Source organism: Ornithorhynchus anatinus, chromosome X1, assembly GCF_004115215.2.
Source record: "Ornithorhynchus anatinus isolate Pmale09 chromosome X1, mOrnAna1.pri.v4, whole genome shotgun sequence".
Lineage (NCBI taxonomy): Eukaryota > Metazoa > Chordata > Mammalia > Monotremata > Ornithorhynchidae > Ornithorhynchus > Ornithorhynchus anatinus.
The window spans coordinates 44792639-44816194 of record NC_041749.1 but is presented as its reverse complement, the minus strand read 5'-3'; the positions used below and the strand labels follow the sequence as shown (position 1 = coordinate 44816194).

General features: G+C 47.5%; 2 protein-coding genes across 4 annotated transcripts in view; both read right to left on the bottom strand.

The window, feature by feature from the left end:
* Positions 1-11501, bottom strand: part of PCBD2 (pterin-4 alpha-carbinolamine dehydratase 2) — a 47227-nt gene extending 35726 nt beyond the window's left edge. Inside the window, exons 1-2 of one of the 3 annotated variants that reach the window (XM_029049755.2) lie at positions 11410-11501; positions 1528-1659 (exon numbers count right to left, since the gene is read on the bottom strand). In XM_029049755.2, coding sequence (XP_028905588.1) covers positions 1528-1659; positions 11410-11412 — 135 coding nt within the window. In that variant the 5' untranslated portion in view covers positions 11413-11501. The remainder of the gene's footprint in view (positions 1-1527; positions 1660-11409) is intronic. The other 2 variants (XM_029049757.2, XM_029049756.1) reach the window with 2 other exon arrangements.
* A 2186-nt stretch (positions 11502-13687) lies between these two features.
* The window catches only part of LOC114806484 (thioredoxin domain-containing protein 15-like), a 15756-nt gene continuing 5887 nt past the window's right edge, over positions 13688-23556 (bottom strand). The window contains 4 exon segments of the mRNA XM_029051069.1: positions 13688-14463; positions 16577-16707; positions 21383-21510; positions 21512-21585. Coding sequence (XP_028906902.1) covers positions 14267-14463; positions 16577-16707; positions 21383-21510; positions 21512-21585 — 530 coding nt within the window. The 3' untranslated portion in view covers positions 13688-14266.

The window sequence follows — 23556 nt, the reverse complement described above, 5'->3', positions numbered from 1 at the left end:
AATCTAGAAGGAGAAAAAAAGAAATCACCTCACTTCACACTTTTCCCCCAGGGCTGAAAACGCGTCTGGAGGAGAGGGGATCGAGGGGTTAGATCCCGGGAGGGCCTTCACACTGGTGAAAGTCAGAAGGGTTGAGGCTGCTTGCTGACCCGAGTGTTCAAGTCCCAACAGGATCAGTTTAGTCAATGGTCAACAAACTGAATTAAACCCAGTCACACTGGGTTTAATGGCTGAGGACAATAAAAAACAGAGCCGCTTCTCAAAAGAATATGGGTGTCCTCTTGTATGTATCTGACTTCTGCACTGAAACCATTCCGAATTTCTTGAAGGGACAATCTCCGGAGGAACCTGATAGGGCAGGAACATAGCAAACATTTCACACTAGGCTTGAATGTTCTCTTTTGAAAGAATGCCAGTAGGAAAAAGGCAGCTCTCTTGACTTCCTAAATTTCAAAGTAGATTAGAGCGTTTGACAGGCTAACGCCTAAAGAAATTTGGCTCACGCTGAAAAGACCTCAGGCTGCAAGCGAGAACTGAAATGGCAATTTGCTATCCCTACGGGAGAGGGGCGAGTATACCCATTCTGATGTTCATAGCAATCAATCAGAGTTAGCAAGTAGAAGTTTAACCCTATCTGGCCTCGTCTTTCGTAGCAGCTGTCATCGAGCATTCACTCCACTAAGGACACCGGCACCTCTTTTGGAACATTTTAAGTGGCTCTAGGGAAGGAGGATGATCGATCAACCAATCGGTGGCATTGATTGAGTGGCTGCGGTGTGCACAGGACGGGTTTAGCTGCTACAATGGGAACAGGAGACAACCTTCCAAGCGCTTAGTACAGTGCTCTGCACATAGTAAGCACTCAATAAATACTATTGAATGAATGGATGAACCTTCAAGGAGTTTACAATCTCGCAGGGGAGACTGACACTAAACCAAATCACAGATAGGAAGAAGTAATAGAATGATGAAGCGATGAATGTACGTCCCAATTGCTTGAACTGAGGTGTGATCAGTTGTGTGATTTTGGGCAAGTCACTTAACTTCTCTGGGCCTCAGTTGCCTCATCTGTAAAATGGGGATTAAGTCTGTGAGCCCCACGTAGGACAACCTACTTACCTTGTACCTACCCCAGCGCTTAGAAGAGTGCTTGGCACATAGTAAGCACTTAACAAATGCCATCATTATTATTATTATTATTCTTATTTCAGAAGGGCCTTGGGGTTGGGGATGTGAATGGGGAGGGAGTTCCAGGCAGGAGTTTGAAGTCAGTGGTGGAGGAGATGAGAACGGCCAATTTACGTGATGAAACCATCTTTTTGGCATGTTTGTTCCCAATTCTTGGACCTTTTAGCAAAAAGCCTAAAGCGATAACCAAGAAACTGCACTGATAGGTCTTTGGTGGAAAATATGACTTCAGTACACACACTAAGCAATTAAATGACGAACATGAGCCAGCAATATCAGCAGTGTTTATCGTACCAAACACCCGATGAAAATGTATACCCACGGCAATGTGTCGTTTACCTGATTAAAATTTTTGAAACAGAACTCTTTGTATATGGCATCTCTCTCGCTTAATTCATTCCATCCCGAAGCTTTGAGATCGAGTAAAACTTGATTCCTTTCCTCTGGTGTTAACCAATGGGCCTCTGCAGACTATTAAAACAAAGAATAAACTCAATAATTTGAAGCTTAACAGGGGTCCACTGAAAACAATCATCCAAATGTATAGCATACCAATACCTTGCACAACAGCAAGAATTAATGAGTTAAAACACAAAAAGACTCTAATTACCTCGTTTACATCTCTGAAGCACGCCTGCTTGTGAAATGGGATTATTTTGCTTTATTTGCTGCAATCTATCCTGCTTACCCAAATGTCCCATCGACCAAAGTGATATTCCCCTCTGGACCGTAAACTCGTTGTGGGCAGGGAGTGTGTCTACTAACTCTGTTTAACTGTACTCTCCTAAGTGTTTAGTACAATGCTCTGCATACAGTAAGTGCTCAATAAATTCAACTGATCGACTGATTCTTTTATTTGATACGCCACGGGTTCATATCCTGAAGCAGACACTTGGTTGAGACTGCACAGAACAGAGTGTGGTCATTAAAAAGGGAATGAAAAAAACACTCCTGATAACCAGGCACTTAAAATGGATGTTCGCAAAAACTACCAAACCTCAAAGGCCAAAGGTCCCACATAACCCCAGCTGGTGTCGTTGCAGTGTGGCTCAGTGGAGAGTGGCTTGGGTGTCAGAGGTCATGGGTTCTAATCCTGGCTCCGCCGCTTGTCAGCTGTGTGACCTAGGGCAAGTCACTTAACTTCCCTGTGCCTCAGTTACCTCATCTGTAAAATGGGGATGAAGACTGTGAGCCCTATGTGGGACAACCTGATTACCTTGTATCCACCCCAGCGCTTAGAACAGTGCTCGGCACATAGTAAGCACTTAACAAATACCAACACTATTATTATAGAGGGACTCGAGAAATTTAACGCAAGGAGCCAACAAACTTTAAAATAACCCCGAACAGGGAGCAGATGAAACAGCTAAATCAACTGGGAATCCTTTAGAAGTTCATACTCGAAAAAGAAACCAAGTCAACTCTAGCCATACACAACAGTGACAGAGCTGCAGTGGTAAGAAGTGTTTATATAACATTCAACATACTGTAAAGCACTTTACAATGAGCACGGTTCTGGTCGTCAGCTCTCCCGAGGGCATCACAACGTTCCTTCCGGAACACTGGAGGTGAAAGCGATTCACCTCTGCCTCTCCCTTTACTCTTCCCCGCCTGCAGTCCGGGGGGGCTTCTACTTAAGGCACGGAGTCACTCCTTAGGTGTCAGCCGCCTGGACCCACCTGTTTGGGTCCCACTGAAGCCGAGCAAAAGTAGCCCTGCTTCTTGGTTTTTTTTCTTTTTATGGTATTTGTTAAGCGCTTACTATGTGCCAGGCACTCTATGAAGCCCTGGGCTAGATACAAGGTAATCAGGTTGGAAACAGTCCCGGTCCCACATGGGGCTCACGGTCTTCATCCTCATTCTACAGATGAGGTAACTGAGGCACAGAGAAGTGAAGTGACTTGCCCAAGATCACAAAGCAGACAAGTGGCGGAACCAGGATTAGAACTCGGGTCCTTCTGACTCCCAGATCTGGGCTCTAGCCACTAAGCCACGCTGTTTTTCTGCTTCTGCTTATGACAAAATCCCCAGGAGCTCATGACCTCTGATCCTAGCTCGCCCCTGAACGGTGCCTGTAACTCTTGCTCACCCTCTGCATCATGCCTTGAACTCCTGTCCCTCTCCAATCAGCCAGAGCTCAGGCCTCCCCAGCTGCAAATCCCTTCTGAAGTTCCATCTCCTCCAGGAGGCCTTCCCTGATTTTCTCCTCTCCAGATCACATCTGAGAAGCAGCATGACGTAGTGGCTAGACCATGGGCCTGGAAGTCAGAAGGTCCTGGGTTCTAATCCCAGCTCAGTCACTTGTCTGCTGTGTGATTTTGGACAAGTCACTTATCTGGGCCTCAGTTACCTCATCTAGAAAATGGGGATTGAGACTGTGAACCCCACCTGGGGTTCAACCTGATTTGCTTGGATCCACCCCAGTGCTTAGTACAGTGCATGATACATAGTAAGCATTTAACAAATTGCACTATTACTATTATTATTATCCTTTCAACTACCACCTCAGCATTTTTGCACTCATAGCTAATTGTTCAGTTGTGAAGCAGGGATGGCCTATTGGAAAGAGCACGGGCCTGGGAGTTAAAGGAACTGGGCTCTAAATCCAGCTCCACCACTTAATAATAATTATAATAGTAATAATTACGGTGCTTGTTTAGCATTTACTATGTGCCAAGCACTGTTCTAAGCACTGGAATAGATACAAGTTAGGTGGGACACAGTCCTTGTCCTACATTGGGCTCACACTCTTAATCCCCATTTTAAAGAAGAGGTAACTGAGGCCTAGAGAAGTGAAGTGTCTTGTCCAAGGTCACCCAGCAGACATTTGGCGGAGCGGAGCGGAATTAGACCCCATGACTTTCTGACTTCCAGGCCCGGGCTCTAGCCACTACACCGTGCTACTTCTCTACACTTGCCTGCTGTGTGACCTAGAGCAAGTCCCTTCACTTCTCTGTATCACTTACCCTGCATCTACCCCAGCGCTTAAAACAGGGCTCAGCACATACTAAGTGCTTAACAAATGCGGTAATTTTTTTTCTCTGTGCCTCAGTTTCCTCACCTGTAAAATGGGAATTCAATACATGTTCTCCCTCCTACTTACTCTGTGAGCCCCATGTGAAAGAGAGGTTGTTTCCAACCTGATTATCCTATACCTACCCCAGCATTTAGGACAGTGCTTTGGCATATAAGAAGCACTTAAATGCCACAATTATCATCGGTATATGTACTCTACTATTTAAGCATTTATTTATTCACCTATTCATCTTTCTGTTCTCTTTTTTCCATCTGCCAATCATCTTCTGTCTTTCTCCCCCTTGTGACTGTAAGCACTTTGAGGGCAAGGATCATTTCTTCTACCCCGAGCTCTGCACAAAGAAGTCGTTCTATCAATATTCTCGATCAACTGATCGACTGTGCTGGGGCCAAAGGAGATTACCCTCTCCCCTGAATTTAAGACTACACTCCTGTGTGCAGCTCAGCTGCCTAGCCTCTCCCCTCATAGGGGAGAAGATCCGAATTAAACAATTTTACAAACTATCCCTCACAATAGCGCTCCGGCACATTTAAGCTTGATAATGACGGTATCTGTTCAGCGCTTACTATATGCTAACCGCTTCGCTAAACAAGGGGGGAGATACGAGATGATCAGGTTGGACGGAGTCCCTGTCACACATGGGAGCTCACAGTGTAGTGGGAGGGAGGACAGGTTTTGAATTCATATTTTACAGATGAGGAAACTGAAGCATGGAGCGGTTAAGCAACTTGCCCACGGCCACACAGTGGTGGAGCTAGGATGAGAATGCAGGTCCCTCGGCCATCCAGGCCAGCGCTCTTTCCACTAGGTCACGCCGCTTCCCTTGATGATGGCGATTACAGTATACGTTGAGCACTTACTATGTGCAAGGCACTGTACTAAGCGCCGGAGAGAATACAAGGAAATACGTAGGGCTTGAGAAAGCGCAGTGCAGAGAATAAGCGGTAATTTGACTGAGGTCTCCAAGCACAGGAGAGGCAACCCTAGAGTTAGAATTTGATCACAGGCCCCCGCTAACTAGCACGACGCCTCCGCACACCGGATGAGCAACGGCTTTATAAGGAGAGCCTCCAATTCATCCATTCGATGGTTATTGAGTGCTGACTGTGGGCAAAGCACTGTACTAAGCGCTTGGGAGAGTACAATTGCTAGATATCGCTAAACGTATTTTCCACTGGACACTTGTTAGCATTAGTGGGTGGTGGCTGGGGGAGGGGGGAGATAGCCCGATGTGGGTGACGGTGGCCTGTCAGCTAGCATCTGCCAGAGGCTTCTTGAGTCCACGGTGTGAGGAGGAGGATCTGCACGATCGAAGGTTTTGGTTGTTGACCGAAGGTTTCGGTTGTCAGTCGGGTACCCACAGGGCACAGGGCACGTCAAAGTTGCCTTTTGCCACTAGATGGTGCTCCCCACCCAAGCTGTGCCCGCCCAAACGCCTTTAAAGTCACTTCCACAGCAGGAATGGAGCACGGAGGCTCCGCGGAACCGCTTGGCAGGCAACAACCCAAACAGTACACTGGCCCATTAAGTCGGCATCTCCAAATTAATGGCTCAAAAAATAATCAAAGAACACCACACCAAATCAGTGAACGCACTTGATAGCAATCCCGCATGTAGACACTACATCAGGTCGACCTCATCATCGTAACAATAATAATAATGTTGGTATTTGTTAAGCGCTTACTATGTGCAGAGCACTGTTCTAAGCGCTGGGGTAGAAACAGGGTAATCGGGTTGTCCCACGTGAGGCTCCTCATCTTCCCTCCCAAGCCCGGTCCACTCCCAGACTTCCCCATCACTGTGGATGGTATGACCATCCTTCCCGTCTCTCAGGCCCGCAACCTCGGTGTCATCTTTGACTCGTCTCTCTCATTCACCCCACACATCCGATCCGTTACCAAGACCTGCCGGTCTCACCTTTATAATATCGCCAACATCCACCCTTTCCTCTCCACCCAAACGGCTACCTTACTGCTACAGGCTCTCGTAATATCCAGGCTAGATTACTGTGTCGGCCTTCTCTCTGATCTCCTTTCCTCCTCCCTCTCCCAGCTCCAGTCTATTCTTCACTCCGCTGCCCGGCTCATCTTCCTGCAGAAACGCTCGGGGCATGTCACTCCCATTCTTAAAAACCTCCAGTGGTTGCCTATCAACCTCCGCACAAAACAAAAACTTCTCATTCTAGGCTTCGAGGCTCTCCATCACCTTGCCCCTTCCTACCTCTCCTCCCTTCTCTCTTTCTACTGCCCACCTCCTCACCGTCCCTCGGTCTCGCCTATCCCACTGTCAACCCCTGGGCCACGTCCTCCCACAGTCCTGGAATGCCCTCCCTCCTCACCTCCGCCAAACTCTCTTCCCCTCTTAAATCCCTACTTAAAGCTCACCTCCTCCAAGAGGCCTTCCCAGACTGAGCTCCCCCCTTTTCCCTCTGCTCCCTCTACCCCCCTCTTCACCTCTCCACAGCTAAACCCTCTTCTCCCCGCTTTCCCTCTGCTCCTCCCCCTCTCCCGTCCCATCCCCTCAGCACTGTACTCGTCTGCTCAACTGTATATATCTTCATCACCCTCTTTATTTTGTTTAATGAGATGTACATCACCCTGATTCTGTTTGCTATTGTTTTCATGAGATGTTCTTCCCCTTGACTCTATTTATTGCCATTGTTCTTGTCTGTCTGTCTCCCCCGATTAGACTGTAAGCCCGTCAAAGGGCAGGAGCTGTCTCTATCTGTTGCCGATTTGTACATTCCAAGCACTTAGTACGGTGCTCTGCACATAGTAAGCGCTCAATAAATGCTATTGAATTAATAATCGCCATTTTACAGATGAGGGAACTGAGGTCCAGAGAGGTTAAGTGACTTGTCACACAGCTGACAAGTGGCAGAGCCGGGATTCAAACCCATGACCTCTGACTCCCTCTTTCCATTGAGCCACAAGCCACGCTGTAATAACAAGGGTATCGGTTAAGTGCGTACTACGTGCCGAGCTCTGTACTGAGCGCTGGGGTAGATTCGAGGTAATGATGTTGTCCCGCCTGGGGTTCACAGTCTTAATCTCCATTTTACAGATGTGGGAACCGAGGCCCAGAGAAGTTAAGTGACTTGCCCATAGTCACATGGCCGATAAGTGGCGGAGCCGGGATTAGAACTCACGACCTCTGATTCCCTAGCTCGGGCTCTTGCCACTGAGCCACACTGCATCAATGGTATTTACTGAGAGCTTGCTGTGTGCAGACCTCTGTGCTGAGCGCTTGGGAGAGAATGCTTCAACAGAGTTGGCAGATGTTCACTGCCCAGAATGAACTTCTAGTCTAGAGGGGGAGACAGACATTAGTCGAAGTAATTTATAATATATAATAATGACCATTACTGAGAAGCAGTGTGGCTTAATGGAAAGAGCACAGGTTTGGGAGTCTGAGGTCGTGGGTTCTAATCCCAGCCCCACCACTTGTCACCTGTGTAACTTTGGGCAAGTCACTTAACTACTCTGGGCCTCAGTTCCCTCATCTGTAAAATGGAGATGAAGCCTGTGAGCTCAACATGAGTCACCCCAGTTACCTTATATCTACGCTAGTGCTTAGAACAGTGCTTTGCACATAGTAAGTGCTTAACAAATGCCATCATTATTATTATTAAATAATCCATCATCTACTGTCAATTCTTAATGAAAAATTCCTATTTCATGTTGGGTTTCCGTGCCAATTTAGCACCAGATGAAATTTGGCCAAACTCGGGGAAAACCTTCTGAATAGCAAAAGACTCTAGAGGGTGAGCTCACTGTGTGCAGGGATTGTCACAATATCCCGGCTGGATTATTGTGTCAGCCTTCTCTCTGATCTTCCTTCCTCCTGTCTCTCCCCGCTCCAGTCTATTCTTCATTCCGCTGCCCGGCTCATCTTCCTGCAGAAACGTTCTGGGCATGTCACTTCCCTCCTTAAAAACCTCCAGTGGTTGCCTATCAACCTCCACACGAAACAAAAACTTCTCATTCTAGGCTTCAAGGCTCTCCATCACATTGCCCCCTCCTACCTCTCCTCCCTTCTCTCTTTCTACTGCCCACCCCGCACGCTCCGCTCCTCTGCCACCCACCTCCTCACCGTCCCCCGTTCTCGCCTATCCCGCCGTCGACCCCTGGGCCACGTCCTCCCGCGGTCCTGGAATGCCCTCCCTCCTCACCTCTGCCAAACTCTCTTCCCCTCTTCAAAGCCCTACTGAGAGCTCACCTCCCCCAAGAGGCCTTAATAATGTTGGCATTTGTTAAGCGCTATGTACAGAGCACTGCTCTAAGTGCTGGGGGAGATACAGGGTCTTCAGGTTGTCCCACGTGAGGCTCACAGTTAATCCCCATTTTACAGATGAGGTAACTGAGGCACAGAGAAGTTAAGTGACTTGCCCATAGTCACACAGCTGACAAATGGCAGAGCCGGGATTCGAACCCATGACCTCTGACTCCGAAGCCCATGCTCTTTCCACTGAGCCACGCTGGCCTTCCCCTTTTCCCTCTGCTCCCCCTCCGTTCCTCTCCTTTCCCCCTTCGCCTCCCCTCAACTAAGTCCCCTTTCCCCCCCTTCCCTCTGCTCCTCCCCTTCTCCCTTCCCCTCCCTTCAGCACTGTGCTCATCTGCTCATTTGTATATATTTTTATTACTCCATTCATTTTGTTAATGAGATGTACATCCCCTTGACTCTATTTATTGCTATTGTTTTTGTCTGTCTCCCTCAATTAGACTGTAAACCCATCAATGGGCAGGGATTGTCTCTGTTGCCGACTCGTACATTCCAAGCACTTAGTACAGTGCTCTGCACATAGTAAGTGCTCAATAAATACTACTGAACGAATGAATGATTGTCACTGTTTATTGGTGTATTGTTCTTTCCCAAGTGCTTACTACAACGCTTTGCACACAGTAAGCACTTAATACAATTAAATGAATGAATGAGTGAATGAATGAATAGCACCATTATTATAATTGCACTCGAACTCTCCATTTTGTCTTCGAGGCCTTTTCAGGAAGGTGGTTCTTTGGGAAAACACCAGTTCAGAGGGCAACTGGAGAAAGTGTTGTGAACTTGAGAGCTTGGGTGATGAATCTGAGGAACGGGAACCAGAACGAGGAGGAGAATAGAGGATGAAAGAACTGCACAGTGAGGTGGAAACTGCACAGGCCTGGGAGTCAGAGGGCCTGGGTTTTTATCCTGGCTCTGCCGCTTGCCTGTTGTGTGACCTTGGACAAGTCACATCATTTCTCTACGCCTCACTTTCTTCATCTCTCAAATGGGTATTAAATACCCGCTCACCCTTCCACTTATGCCCCATTTGGGGTAGGTGCTGTATCTAACCTCATTTATCTTAAATCTACCCCAAGACTTAGTATGCGGTAAGCACCTAGGAAATGCTACAACTAATATTATTACCCTTAGAACTCAGAACCGCTATCCCATTCCGCAAGCACGAGTCAACAGGTATTCACAAGCACGAGTCAACAGGTATTCACTGAGCTCCCATCTCACACACGCACCTATTCTAGGCACCCAGGGAGCACATTAAAGAAGTCCCTGACTTCAGGCATCTTATGACTTGATCAATTCGCATCCTTAAACGCCTAGGCCATGCAGCAAGGCCTTTCGGAGGTTAGAGTAGTGCCATGGGAGGAAAGAATTCTGGGTGGAGAAGCGGCGAGGCCCAGTAGATAGAGCACGGGCCTAGGAGTTAAAAAGTCTGCTGTGTGATCTTGGGAAAGTCATTTCAACTTCTCTACGCCTAAGTTATTTCATCTGTAAAATGGGGACTAAGATTGCGAGCCCCATGTGGCACATGGACCAGGCCCAACCTGCTTCACTTCTATCTGCCCCAGGGCTTAGTAAAGTGCCTGGTGCATAGAAGTGCTTAGCAGATACCATTAAAAAAAGCAAGCTTGCAATCAGCAAGTCTCTGGGAGCACCTGTCTGCAACCACCTGTCCGGTATGACAGTAAAGGCCTAAGACTCCCTGACCTTCCGGCTTCCCTGTGGGGGTTCAACTTTTCTTCAGTGTGGTTTTATTTCTCTGAAACCGTTCAGGTCTCCCCCGCCCCTGAAGCCAGGCAGTCCACCGTGCCCCGGAACCTGCCCTCTACTACTACTAATTGTGAGATCTGTTAAATGCCAACTACCTGCCAAGTACTAAGCGCTGGGGTGGATCCAAGCAAATCAGGTCGGACACAGTCCCTGTCCCACATGGGGCTCACAGCCTCCAGCACCCCTTTTACAGATGATTTTACTTCTAGATCGTGAGTCCGCTGTGGACAGGGAGTGCCTACCTGTGGCCGAATTGTACTTCCCAAGCGTCTAGAGGAGTGCTCTCCGCACAGGAAGCGTTCGATCAATACGACTGAGTGAATGAATGAGGGGAGCGGGGCTCCGAGAAGTGAAGTGCCTTGGCCGAGGCCACACGGCGGACAAGTGTGGCAGGGCCGGGATTAGAAGCCTTGACCTTGTGACTCCCAGGCCCCGGCTCTCGGCAGGAGGCCGCGCTCGCCGCCGAAGGTGCGGCGGCCCAGCGGGCCCCGACCCCGGGGCCCCGACCCCCGGCCCCGCCTGGGGGAGTTAGGTCTCTCGGCGGGGACGGGGGAGAGGGGGTCCGGAGCTTATCACACCCTGACTTGAATCCTGAAGCAGCCTCCGCCCTGACTTCCCTGCCTCGACTCTCCCCACTCTCCGCTCCGTGTTTCCCGCTGGCCCCGGGATCGTTTTCCTCTAACACGGCCCTGGGCGCGGAGAGCGGTGCTTGGCACATAAGTAAGCGCTTAATTATAATAATAATAATAATGATAAATAATGTTGGTATTTAACGCTGACTACGTGCACAGCACTGTTCTAATTGCTGGGGTAGATACAGGGTAATGAGGTAATGAGCCTCGTGAGGCTCCCAGTCTTCATCCCCATTTAACAGATGAGGTCATTGAGGCCCAGGGAAGTGCAGTGACTTGCCCACAGTCACACAGCTGACAAGTGGCAGAGGGGGCTTCGAATCCATGACCTCCGACTCCCAAGCCCGGGCTCCTTCCACTGAGCCACGCTGCTTAACGAATAGCGCCGTCATTAAGCTTATGATCTCTCCCCACCCTATGACGACAAGGGGAGGGGGTGGTCTCTCGGGGTCGCCGCCGCCCTCCCACCTGTCCCGGGGCCGAGGGGAGGCCTGGGCTCACCATGACCGAGAGGCTCCTGGGCCGGCAGGGGGAAGCCGGCAGCCCGCCGACCCGCCCGCTGCCCCGCACCAGCAGCCGCACCCGCGACGCCGCCGTCGCCGCCGTCGCCGCCGCCGCCGCCGCCGCCGCCGCCATCGGGCCCGCCCCAGGCCCCGCCCAGGGCCGGCCACCGCTCTGCCGGAGCCCGGAGCGCGGAGCCCGGAGCCCGGCCTCCCCTCGGCCCCCGCTGCCTCCCCGGCCGGGGCCGGCCCGGTCGGGTCGGGGTCCCGGTCGGGGTCCCGGTCGGGGGTCCGGCGGCAGGCCCCGCGGAGGGCCGGCCCTTCAACGACCACCAGTTTGATTGACAGCGGGCCGCCACGGCCCCTCGCTCACCGGCCCCACCTGCCGGCCGCTGAGGAAGGCTGCCTCGGGCGGCGGCGGCGGCGGCGGCGGCGGCGGCGGCGGCTCGGGAGGGTCCGGACCCGCTGGCCCCCGGCCCACGCCCCTCCCCACCCGGGGCGCCCCACGCCCCTCCCCACCCGGGGCGCCCCACGCCCCCGCCCCTGCACACAACGCCTCGGACCCATCAATAATCATGTTGGCATTTGCTAAGCGCTTACTATGTGCAGAGCACTCTTCTAGACGCTGGGGTAGCTACAGGGTCATCAGGTTGTCCCACGTGAGGCTGTCTTCATCCCCATTTTACAGATGAGGTAACTGAGGCAAAGAGAAGTGAAGTGACTCACCCAGTCACGCAGCTGACAGGTGGCAGAGGCGGGATTCGAACCCACGACCTCCGACTCCCCAGCCCGGGCTCTTTCCACTGAGCCACGCTATCAACTAATTCCCCAAGCAGGGCCAACTCCCGCCGAGAGCGCGGGCCTGGGAGACGGGCGGCCTGGGCTCCGACCCCGGCACCCGTCCGCTGCCTCACCTTGGCCAACTCACTTCCCTTCCTCGGCGCCTCGTCTGTAAAATGGGGATGAAAATCAGGACTCCCACGTGGGACGTGGGCTGTGCATTCGCTGTAGCTCGTTTTCGTTCATTCGGTCAGATCTGTTGAGTGCTTACTATGTGCAGGGCACTGGACTAAGCGCTGGGGAGAGGACAGCACAACAATAAACAGACGTGTTCCCGGCCCACAGACAGCCGATACAGTCTGTATCTTCCCCAGCTCTTAGGACAGTGCCTGGCATATAGTAAGCACTTAACAGATACCACTTAAAAACAACAAAAAAACAATACGGAGCTAGCCCCTTGAGGGTCAGTCCCTAGCTCTGGACTGCAGGTGACACGGTCAATGAGGCTCTAAGATTAAATTGCCCAAGGCAGTCGGTCGATCATATTTCGGGCACATTTACTGTGTGCAGGCATTCGTTTGTTCAATCGTACTTATTGAGCGCTTACTGGGTGCAGAGCACGGTACTAGGCGTTTGGGAGAGTACGGTGTAACGGACACATTCCCTGCCCACAGTGAACTCGAGGCCACACGGAAGGAATGGAAGAAAAGGAAGAGGGCTTAAGGGAGGCCTCCTGGAGGAGATGTGCCTTGAGCATACCTGACTGCCTTGCTACTCTCAGAAGCGCCTAGGAGAGTGGTCTGTACTATTTACAGTCATTCACAACTAATGCTCACACTGCCAATTAAATCCAGTTCATCCCATTTCCTTCACTTTTAATGCAGTGATTCACACCTTCATCAGATCAGTAGTGTTTACTGAACACCCACTGTGTAGAGGACACAGTATTTCAAAGGTATGGTATTTGCTTTTTGCCACACGTTTACTTATGGAGCAAAGGCTGCCATTCACACGTGGCTCCTCTTAACCCCGCTCTTAACTCCATCAGATCTATTTTACAGCTGGATTGCTTTAACAATATTTGATTTAAAAGGCACTATTCCAGTATTCATTCTATACATTTCCTTTCACATGTGATATACAATGCTAGGGAATTAACCTGCAATGGAATTCTACCTACTGCTTTAAATATCGATAATAATACATTCTTCAATTTAAACTTCGAGGTTACTTTACAGCCAGAGGTCAAAGTCCAGTTGTTGAGGTGCCTCATTGGGACAGCTGGGGCCAAAATCAACACCTTAAAAACGCTAATTTTTTTGCTGAATTGTACTTTCCAAGAGCTCAGTACAGTGCTCTGCACACAGTAAGCACTCAAATACGACTGAATAAATCCTCTCTCCAATATTCCACTGGGCCTGATCCAACTAAAGTAACTACCCGAACAAAGCTCCACTCCGGTCCTCCTTTCATGGAAAAAAAAATTGTAAAGGCAAATATATTTTTATCAATTATTTATTATTTATATTATCAAATATGTCATATCAATAACACTTCATTGTCCCAGAAGAAAAGCCAACAGACAAAACAGCTGCTACCTGTGATGCCACAAGCAACACTTTCCTTAAGGCACCTAACGGATTGTGGCATTTGAAAGAGATTCCAAGATTAGAGATGACCAAAGATTTTTAAATCATAAGGAATTAAGGAATTTTTAGCATTATCACAAACTTTGAACCTCTGGAAGTTTAGACAGTCTAGGGACAGTATGTTTATTTTTTGCTCACTGATCAAGAATTATTTTTACTCCCCTAAAAATGCTTAAATCCATGTAATAAAATTAAAAAAAGCGCATCTACCAAATGAATCTTTTCACATCTGTTTACTCCATTACTAGCTTACACAATCCATGGATGACATATACATCCAGCATCTGAACAAAATGCTTGATCCTGTTAATCTGAAATAAATTATAAGCCCCCACCCCACTCCCTAACCCATCCCAGTGAAGGAAATTAAATGGAACTGCAGTGCAAACTCCTGAAATGTAAGCATAATGGTTTTTTTCCAGTCCATCCTTACTCCTGGTGTTCTTGCTCTTGTCCTGGAATAAGCCACCGAATGCTCTCCGTCCGAACAGTAGCGTACATGATAAAACTCACTAAAAATAACAGAGAAAACACCAGCAACCAATCCACACTTTTTGTTAAAGTACTGGGGAGAGGGCCTATTCGGTCATCTTCTGTCACTACCACGTCATTCTTGGCCTCTATTCCTGAAAGAAAAATCAACAGGTTAAATACACTTAAGAGAAAACTACTTTTCATTCTACCCATCAAAGTGGAATGACCCAGTGAATTGTCTACTGCTAAAACAATAGTATGGTTATTAGCTACCATCTTTTAGTAAAGGTATCAGGAAAATGACCTTCAGGCTCAGTTACCCTATAACATGGAAGGTAATGTTCTTAATGAACCACGCATTCTGGAAAACTCGCCCTAAATCACGCAGGTTTTGCCCGATGCCACGCAGTACCTCATCTGTAAAATGGGGATTAAGACAGTGAGCCCCACGTGGGCAACCTGATTATCTTGTATCTACCCCAGTGCCTTAGAACAGTGCTTGACACATAAAAAGTGCATAATACCATAATTATTATGATGATGATAAATACACAACTGCTGCTTCTGTCACCACAGCCAGCTGCACATTGTCAGAAGGATATTCCCTGATTTCCTCACATTGTTCTAGCTAAAAGATGCTTAGTTTTGGGAGAACAGAGTATTTTCTTAAGAGAATCTTTTTCACTATGACAATCATTTTATTATAGAGCTACTATAAAAAATGAATCTACCAACTCCTTTCATTTATGCACTTAGGATTGCAAAAGATCATCTCTTTTCAGCATTAGGTTTGGAAATGTCCACTATAATTTAAAAAGAGCTCGTTTGTACTCTAAGCACTTCCATACTGGAGAGCTCATGAGTCTTCCATTTCAGGTGGGTAGAGGCTGGTTTAGTCTCCACTTTAGACTCTCTCAACAACTCAGGAACACGCATTTCAATCACAGCGGGCTAACTCAGAAACTCATTTTTTCCTCAGTTAGAAAGTCCCTTTTGATTTAATCTCTGGGGCCTTTTTCAGAAAGGATCAAAAAAAGTCTGAGTCTCTTGTCTGAAAAACAAAACGTTCCATTCAATTAAATCGTATTTACTGAGTGTTTACTGTGTGTAAAGCACTGTACTAAGTGCTTGGGAGAGCACTGTATAATAAAAACAACAACACAATAGGGTTGGTAGTCACGTTTCCTGTCCTCAAGGAGCTTACAGCCTGTGCAGAAAGCCGCCCCCAGAATACTGGAAGAATGCCCCAGACTACCCAAGAAGTGTCATCGGAGACAGCCCCATCTTTGAGGGCAGAACTGGGGAGGAGTGTGGGTGTTGGAGACAAAAGAAGGGGCACTTGAAGGACACTGCTTTGCTCCTCTCCATTCCTCGGGCTTGAGACCACTGGCCAATACACCAGAGTGGGAGGGTCACGTGTGCCTACATCCAGTAAACAGCATTGCTCTGGACATCTTGAGCCAGCGACTTAGTCTTGGAGTAGTAATTATACTGGGGTGGGGCTCTCTTTCAGGAACCTCGGGTATGTTGTCGACCAAGGACGGTTGTCGACAACAAGGGAGATGGACAGACAAAATGGATTTACAATCAGTGGCAGCAGAATAAGGGACTAGATTGTCTCGTGAATGCCGGGAGGAAATGTCAGAAAAAATGAGTGATCATTTCGTAATTACCAGTAATTCATTTTAATTAGTTAAACTTAATTTTAGACAAGTGCAGGTAAAGATCTCTAAAACTCTATAAAAAGAATTGGGGCTGGGTATGATGACATACTCTTGACACTGAGGAGAGGAGAGGAGAAACAACCTCCCTCCTAATCTTTACTAGAAGCAGGACTCTCTAACAGGACTACCGGGTAGATGCCAAAGACGACAGCGACAGCAGAATCTCGGGGATCTAGAATCTCTCATCCAGTCCCCCCGCCCCCAAATGACAGTACACACCACACAAAAGGACCCTTCACGGTGGCTTTGTAAAGGCCCAGGACAAAGGCCCGAGGAGTGGAGACGGCGCCTAAACCTCAGCCCTTCTCTGGAATTCAGAAAGTCCCGTCTCGTTCGACAAGAGGGGAAAATCCGGCTCATTAAATGAAATGCTTAAGCTTTTCTACCACCAACCCTTGAGGGGTTATTTAGCAGGTTGGGGCTGACACCCGGAAACCTCAGGCCCTCGGAAGTACGATGCACTTTTCGGTGAGATCCAAATCTCGAGAAGACCGTGGTCTACCTGCAAAATGCGACAAATGAGGAGATCATTCCTGCATACCTGTTTGATTAAAAATGAAGGCTTTCAGAGTTTCGAGTGTTCGGTCGGTGTGATTAAATCTGGCCATTGGTTTGGCTCCTTGAAAGAGTAGGATGTTAGGTACAGCCACAGTACCAAACCTAGTAGACAAACTGTAAAAAGGAGGGATTGGAAAAAATGATTAAGAAATGGTGACTTGCACATACAAAATACTTGCTTGATCACAAATCTATAGGAAAAAGAAAGGCTTCCAGGTTTCTGATTTATTTGGGGAGTTAACTCTCATATGAACTTATGTACGTATCTCTAATTTATTTATCTGTATTGATGTCTAGCTCCCCTCTCTAAACTGTAAGCTCGATGTGCACAGGGAGTGTCTGTTTATTGTTGTACTATAAACTCCCAAGCGCTTAGAACAGAGCTCTGCACACAGTAAGCACTCAATAAATATGACTGAATGAATGAATATGAACCCAGCAGCCAGCTCCAGCAATCAATCCATCAATGATATTTATTGAGCACTTACTAGGCGCAGAGCATTATACTAAGAACTTTCCAACTGAACCTTACTACTTACCAAAATTCAAGAGAACACTGCGCTGCCAACCCTGGAAAAATCAATTATATGCAAAAATATTGGAAATCTAAGCAGTGGAGCAAGAAATGGACAAGTATTCTAGTAAGTACCTGAGCAGGACTAGGAAAAATAAAGGAGATTTAGCTTACACTCTCTGAGAGAACTCCTTAATTATATCCAGAGAGAGAAAGGGAGAGACGAAGCACCTTACCTCATTTTGGGCATGTCAGCCACTAGGAGAGTGCCCTGAATTTATGTATAAACAAGTTTTCTTCTGCAGCGCTCCCAGGACTTAATGTCAATTATCTCAACTACATCCCTGTGAGCTAAGGTGGGGCAGTTATCCCCATTTTATGGTCAGGGAAACTGAGCAATAGAGAAGTTAAACAATTTGCCTCCGGTCAGTCAGCAATCTAGCGTTAGATCCACAACTAGAATTTGAGTTTTGGGGTTTTGTCCTGTATTCTCTTCTCAGCCTACGCTAACTCCTGATAATCCCTCGACTGCCATACTCTGAACCAAGAGCATTTAGTAAGCAATGATAATGGGTGACATACTGTCCTAAGCCCTGAGAAAGAATACTGGGAAGATGCAGATGTAATTCCGGGTGCATAAGGGAAACTAGTTCCTTCTCGGATGCTAATGTTCAATGCATCAATAGTATTTATTGAGGACCTGCTATGGGCAGAGCACTATAGTAAGCACTTGGTGCAGAGTACAGTGGAATCAGTAGAAATGATTCCTGTCTTCAAGGATTTCACAATCTGGCAGGGGAGATGGACATTAAAATAAACTACTGATAGGAGGAGGAAGGAAAAGGGAAAATGTACAAGAGTTCATGCTTAAGTAATAGGGTATGGAAAATGCATATTACTACCAAGACCCAACTGGCACACTTTGCTCTGTACCTCGATCTCGTCAGTCACACCACTGACCCTTTGCACGTGTCCTCCCTCTGGCCCGGAACCCCCGACTCCTCCATAACTGACAAACCATCACTCTCCCCACCTTCAAAGCCCTCCTAAAAATTACATCTCCTTTAAGCGGTCTTCCCTGGCTAAGCCCTCATGTTTCCCACCTGCTGTCCCCTCTGTATCACCTATGCATTTGGATCTGTACCCCTCAAGCACTCGATATTCACCCCATCTTCAGCCCCACAGAACCAGGTACATATCCTTTACACTCGGCCGTTTCCCTTTTTGGATTAATATCTATCACCTCCTCTAGATAAGCTCCTCGAGGGCACAGTTCATGTCTACCAACTCTTATTATATTGTACTTTCTCATGCCCTGTGTATAGTGTTCCGCACACAGTAAGCATTCAATAAAAACCACTGACTGATTGCATATGTGAATGCTAAGGGATTTGGGTTCATTTTTTAATGGCATGTTAAGCGCTTACTATGTGCCAAACACGGCATTAAGCACTAGGGTGGACACAAGACTCTGAGTAGTTAAATGGTGACGCAGAAATGTCCAAGTGAAAGTTGAGGGACTAAATTTGGGAAGATGATAAATTAATCAAGGGAAGACCACTGGAGTTATGATTTTAGAAAAGTTTTGAAGAAGGGGAGGGCCTAGCTGCGACTGGCTGATAGAAAAGGAGAGGGAGTTCCAGGCATTGGGTAGATGTGAGCAAGAGGTTGGTGGCTGGAGAGGAAAGACTGAGGCACAGTTAAATAGGCTATCTTGAGAGGAATCAGGGGTGCAAAACTAAGGTGTAGTGTGAGCAAAGTGAATAAGTAGGAAGGAGAGAGGAGACTGAGTGCCTTCAAGTCAATGGTCAGAAGTTTCTGCCAGATGTAGAGAAAACAAGGCCAAACTATTGAGGTTTTTGAGGGCAGAATGGCATCTTAAGAAAACTGAGAGAAGTATGGAGTGGGGCGGGGAGAGATGGGAAGTTTGATGCAGCAGTCAAGCCAGTATATGACGAGAACCTGGACCAGTGGGGTGGCCGTTTGGATGGAGAGGAAGGGGTGGATCTTAGAAATGTTGTGGAGGAAAAACTGCCAGGATTTGGCAAACGGCTGACTAAGGGACTCAAAATCAAGGATGATGCCCATGGCGGTGGAAAGAGCAGGGACCTGGGAAATCACAGGATCTGGGTTCTCCTCTCGGCTCCACCACTCGCCTGCTGTGTGTGACCCTGGGCAAACTCACTTTATTGTGCCTCAGTTCCTTCAATTGTAAAATGGGAATTCAATACCTGTTCTTCTTCCTACTTAAACAGTGAGAAGCAGTGTGGCCTGGAGAAAAGAACATGGGCCTCGGAGTTGGAGGACCTGGATTCTACTCCTGCCTCTGTCAATGTGCTTGCTGGGTGACCTTGGACAAGTCACTTCTCTGTGCCTTAGTGTCCTCAACTGTAAAATAGAGATTAAATACCTGTTGTCCCTTCTACTTAGACTGTGTGCCCCATTTGGGCCAGGGACTTTGTCTGACCTAATTAACTTGTACCTACCCTAGTGCTTAGAATAGTGTTTGACGCAGAGTAGCGCTTAACAAATATAATGAAACAGACAACTGTAAGCCTAATGTGGGACATGATTATCCTATATCCGCCCCAGCACTTAGTTCAGTGCTTGACACACAGTAATCACTTCCCAAATACCACGATTACTTACACAGGAAAACAACAAGATCTAGTGTAAAGAACACGCATCAGGGAGTCAGAGGACCTAGGTTCTAATCTCAGTTCTGCTATGTACTTGCTGTGTGACCTTGGGAAAGTCACTTAATTTCTCTGTACCACAGTTCCTTCATCGGCAAATTGGGAATTCAATACCTGTTCTTCCCCCCAGCTTAGACTCCGAGTCCCACTTGCGACCTGATTATCTCATATCTACTCCAGTGTTTCATACATTGCTTGGCAATGTACATTTACTAGTAGTATAATAGTTATAACATTTACTATTATTATTATCAGGCTCTCCAGGACAACCCAATCAATATACACTGACAATCAATCACTCTCCCCTACTTCAAAGCCTTTTCGAGGGCACATCTCCTCCAAGAGGCCCCCTTTCCTCTTCTCCACTCCCTTCTGCATCGCCCTTGACATGCTCCCTTTGTTCATCCCCTGTTCCAGCCCCCACAGTGCCTTATGTTCAAATCTGTAATTTATTTAATGTCTGTCTCCCCCCACTAGACTGTAAGCTCGTCGTGCGCAGGGAATGTGTCTGTTTAACTGTTGTATCCTACTCTCCCAAGTGCTTAGTACCAGTGCTCTGCACACAGTAAGTGCTCAATAAATACAACTGAATGAATGAATGAATGAATGACATGAATGAATGAATGAATGAATACACTTGGTGTCCTCCACAGATTTAACGAACACCTATTTCGTAATGGAACCACTATTCCATCAACTGCAAAAATGGACCTGCGCTGGGCCTCGGGACGACTCCGGGGAAACACCAATGATTAGGCAAGAATGAGTAAGTACATAATAATTCATAACGCATAAATAACGCTATGCAAGATTACACGGGAAACGAGTTCGGAGGGAAAACTGCCAACACGGCCAAGTCATTTTTCCAAATTGTGCAAGCCCAGTTTTGGAAAGGAGTTAACGAGACCAGTTAGTCAGGATCTGAAGACTGAAATACTGCCCCTATTATAAAGGGGTAGCAGGATCATTTACTAAATGGGTTCTTTTCACCATTACTTAGAACAGTGCTCGGCACATAGTAAGCGCTTAACAAATACCATCATTATTAATATGCTTCATTTAACGAGCCTAAAAAAATCACCTGGACATTAAGTGAAGTTTGGATTTTTTTTTTTAAGTGTTGGGAGAAAAATGATGACAGGAGAGAAGCAAAGGGGAGAGCTAGCTAAATATGGGTTCAGAAAGCTCATTTAGTGGGGACTTCTCAAAACGTCACGGGCGTTAATTGCAGTACACTTTTTTATCCGGCTGACTGGTGGGCAGACTAGGCTGCCTGCCAACTTGCTAACCAGTCATCACAGCATCCCAGGGCTGGAAGAGACCTTAACTAATGAGCTCCTCTCCCTGCCTTCAGGCAGATTATACAGGTACCATCCAGATGAGGAGATGATCCATCCTTTCTTACAGACCTCCAGAGGAGAATGCACAGGCACTAAACAATCCCTACCAAGGCCTTCTGACGTAAATCCCTCCCGCTGCAACTTTTAACCCTTCATTCCTCTAGCTCTGCCCTCAGGGGTGTTGCCCTTCCCGGCGATGACAACAATGAGGCCACTTGGAAGTCATTAACGATAAATACCTGCTGTGCTGAGAAGCATCCAGGGCCAGAAAATAAAGGGCCGGAAACGCCCGGGGCAAAGAGTTAAAGTGCGGGGCCAAGTTAGCAGAAAAGCGACACCAAGGTGTGTAAAACAGGACCAGTGTACAGGTCGCTGCCATTTGGATTTAGAAATTCCATCAGGTCCTGTGACAGAGGAAAAAAACGTTCATTACTAATCGGCTCTGAGGGACAGGGACCATGTCTAATATCCTCCCAGTGCTTAGCTCAGTGCTCTGCACTGTGCTTAATGAGTACTATCATTGCTACGGAAAATGATCCACTGTACAGTGGAAATCAGATTTCCCTCGTATAATCCAATCGCTTAGCTGCTGAACTCTTAAATTAATGAATGACTATCTCCTGAGCCGCGGCGGGGAAGTTTGGGGGGCATCCTCATCATCACCAGTGGTACATGCTGTGCACCTGGCAGCGGCGGTACGTGGAAGAATAAAACATGCCCTTCCTCTGGCCTGGGATGCCCTCCTCCTCACATCCACCAAACTAGCACACTTCCCCTCTTCAAAGCCCTACTGAAAGCTCACCTCCTCCAGGAGGCCCTCCCAGACTGAGCCCCCCATTTCCTCTGCTCCTCCTCTCCTCCCCATCGTCCCGACTCCCTCCCTCTGCTCTACCCTCCTCGCTGCCCCACAGTTCTTATGTATATATGTACATATTATCCTATTTATTTTATAGATGATGTGTAAATATCTATAATTCTATTTATTTATATTGATGTTATAGATCCCTACTTGTTCTGTTGTCCGTCTTCCACCCTTCTAGACTGTGAGCCCACTGTTGGGTAGGGATTGTCTCTATTGGTTGCCGAATTGTACCTTCCAAGCGCTTAGTTACGGCGCTCTGCACACAGCACTCAATAAAAAACAGCTGAATGAATGAAATGCAAGCCAAGACTCAGATGCCCCACCCTCCAGAGATTTACAATCTAACGAGGCAGACACACAAAAACTGCTGTATTTTTCAAGGTCCTTCCTTACGCAATAATGGCATGTTGAGCTCTTACTGTGTGTCAAGCATTGTACTGAGCCTTGGGGTAGGTACAAGATAATCAGGTTGGAGAGTCACTCATTTATTGAGTGCTTACTGTGTGCAGAGCACTGTACTAAGCATGTGGGAGAATACCAACACAACAATAACAGATACATTCCCTATCCACCAGAAGCTCTCTGTTCTGTCTGAAGCTCACTACCTGCGTAAGGGGGAGAACAGGTATTGAATTCCCCTTTACAGATGAGGAAGCTGAGGCACAGAGGAGCTAATATGACTTGCCAAGGTCATTAAGGCACAGAGGAGTTAGTGACTTGCCGAGGTCATTCAGCTGGCAAATAACAGAGCTGAGATTAGAACCCAGGTCCTCTGACTCCCAGGCCCATTGTTCTTTTAACTTGACCACACTACTACTCTTTTCAGCCCAAAGTCAGAAACTTGGGAAGGGCAGGGATGGGAGCCAGGTTCAGAGAGGGAAGAGCTGATCGACTCCATGGAGCTGGCACCTAGACTAACGACGGACATTAGAAAAAATGACACAGATTTAGAATTGTCTCAATTCAGATCCTCGAGACAAAGGCAGAAATAACACTTTGGAAATGCTAGCTGGGCTGAGAACTAAATAGTCCAGACATCATTACTTCTCCCTTAATCTATTAATTCCCCGTCAACAAGGAGAGAAGCAGTGTGGCCTAGTGGAGGAGAGCACGGGCCTGGGACTCTGAGGGCCTGAGTTTTAATCCCAGCTCTACACACTGCCTGTTGGGTGACCTTAGGCAAATCACTTCACTTCTCTGAGCCTCAGCTTCCTCAGTGGTAAAATAGGGATTTAATACCTGTTCTGCCTCCCCTTTTAGACTAGAAGCCCTATGTGGGACAGGGACTGTATTTAGGCCTGATTCTCATATATCTACCCTAGTGCTTAGCATAGTACTTGGGCAAAGAGAACTTAACAAATACAACTGACAAATCCCAAAGACAGTTTCAGTTTTCTAATAATAACTGTGGTATTTGTTAAGCACTTACTAAGTGCCAGGCGTTTTACTAGGTGCCGGGGTACATATGAGATAATAGGTTGGACACAATCCCTCTTTCACAGAGCTCACAGTCTTAATCCCCATTTTACAGATGAGGAACTGAGGCACAGC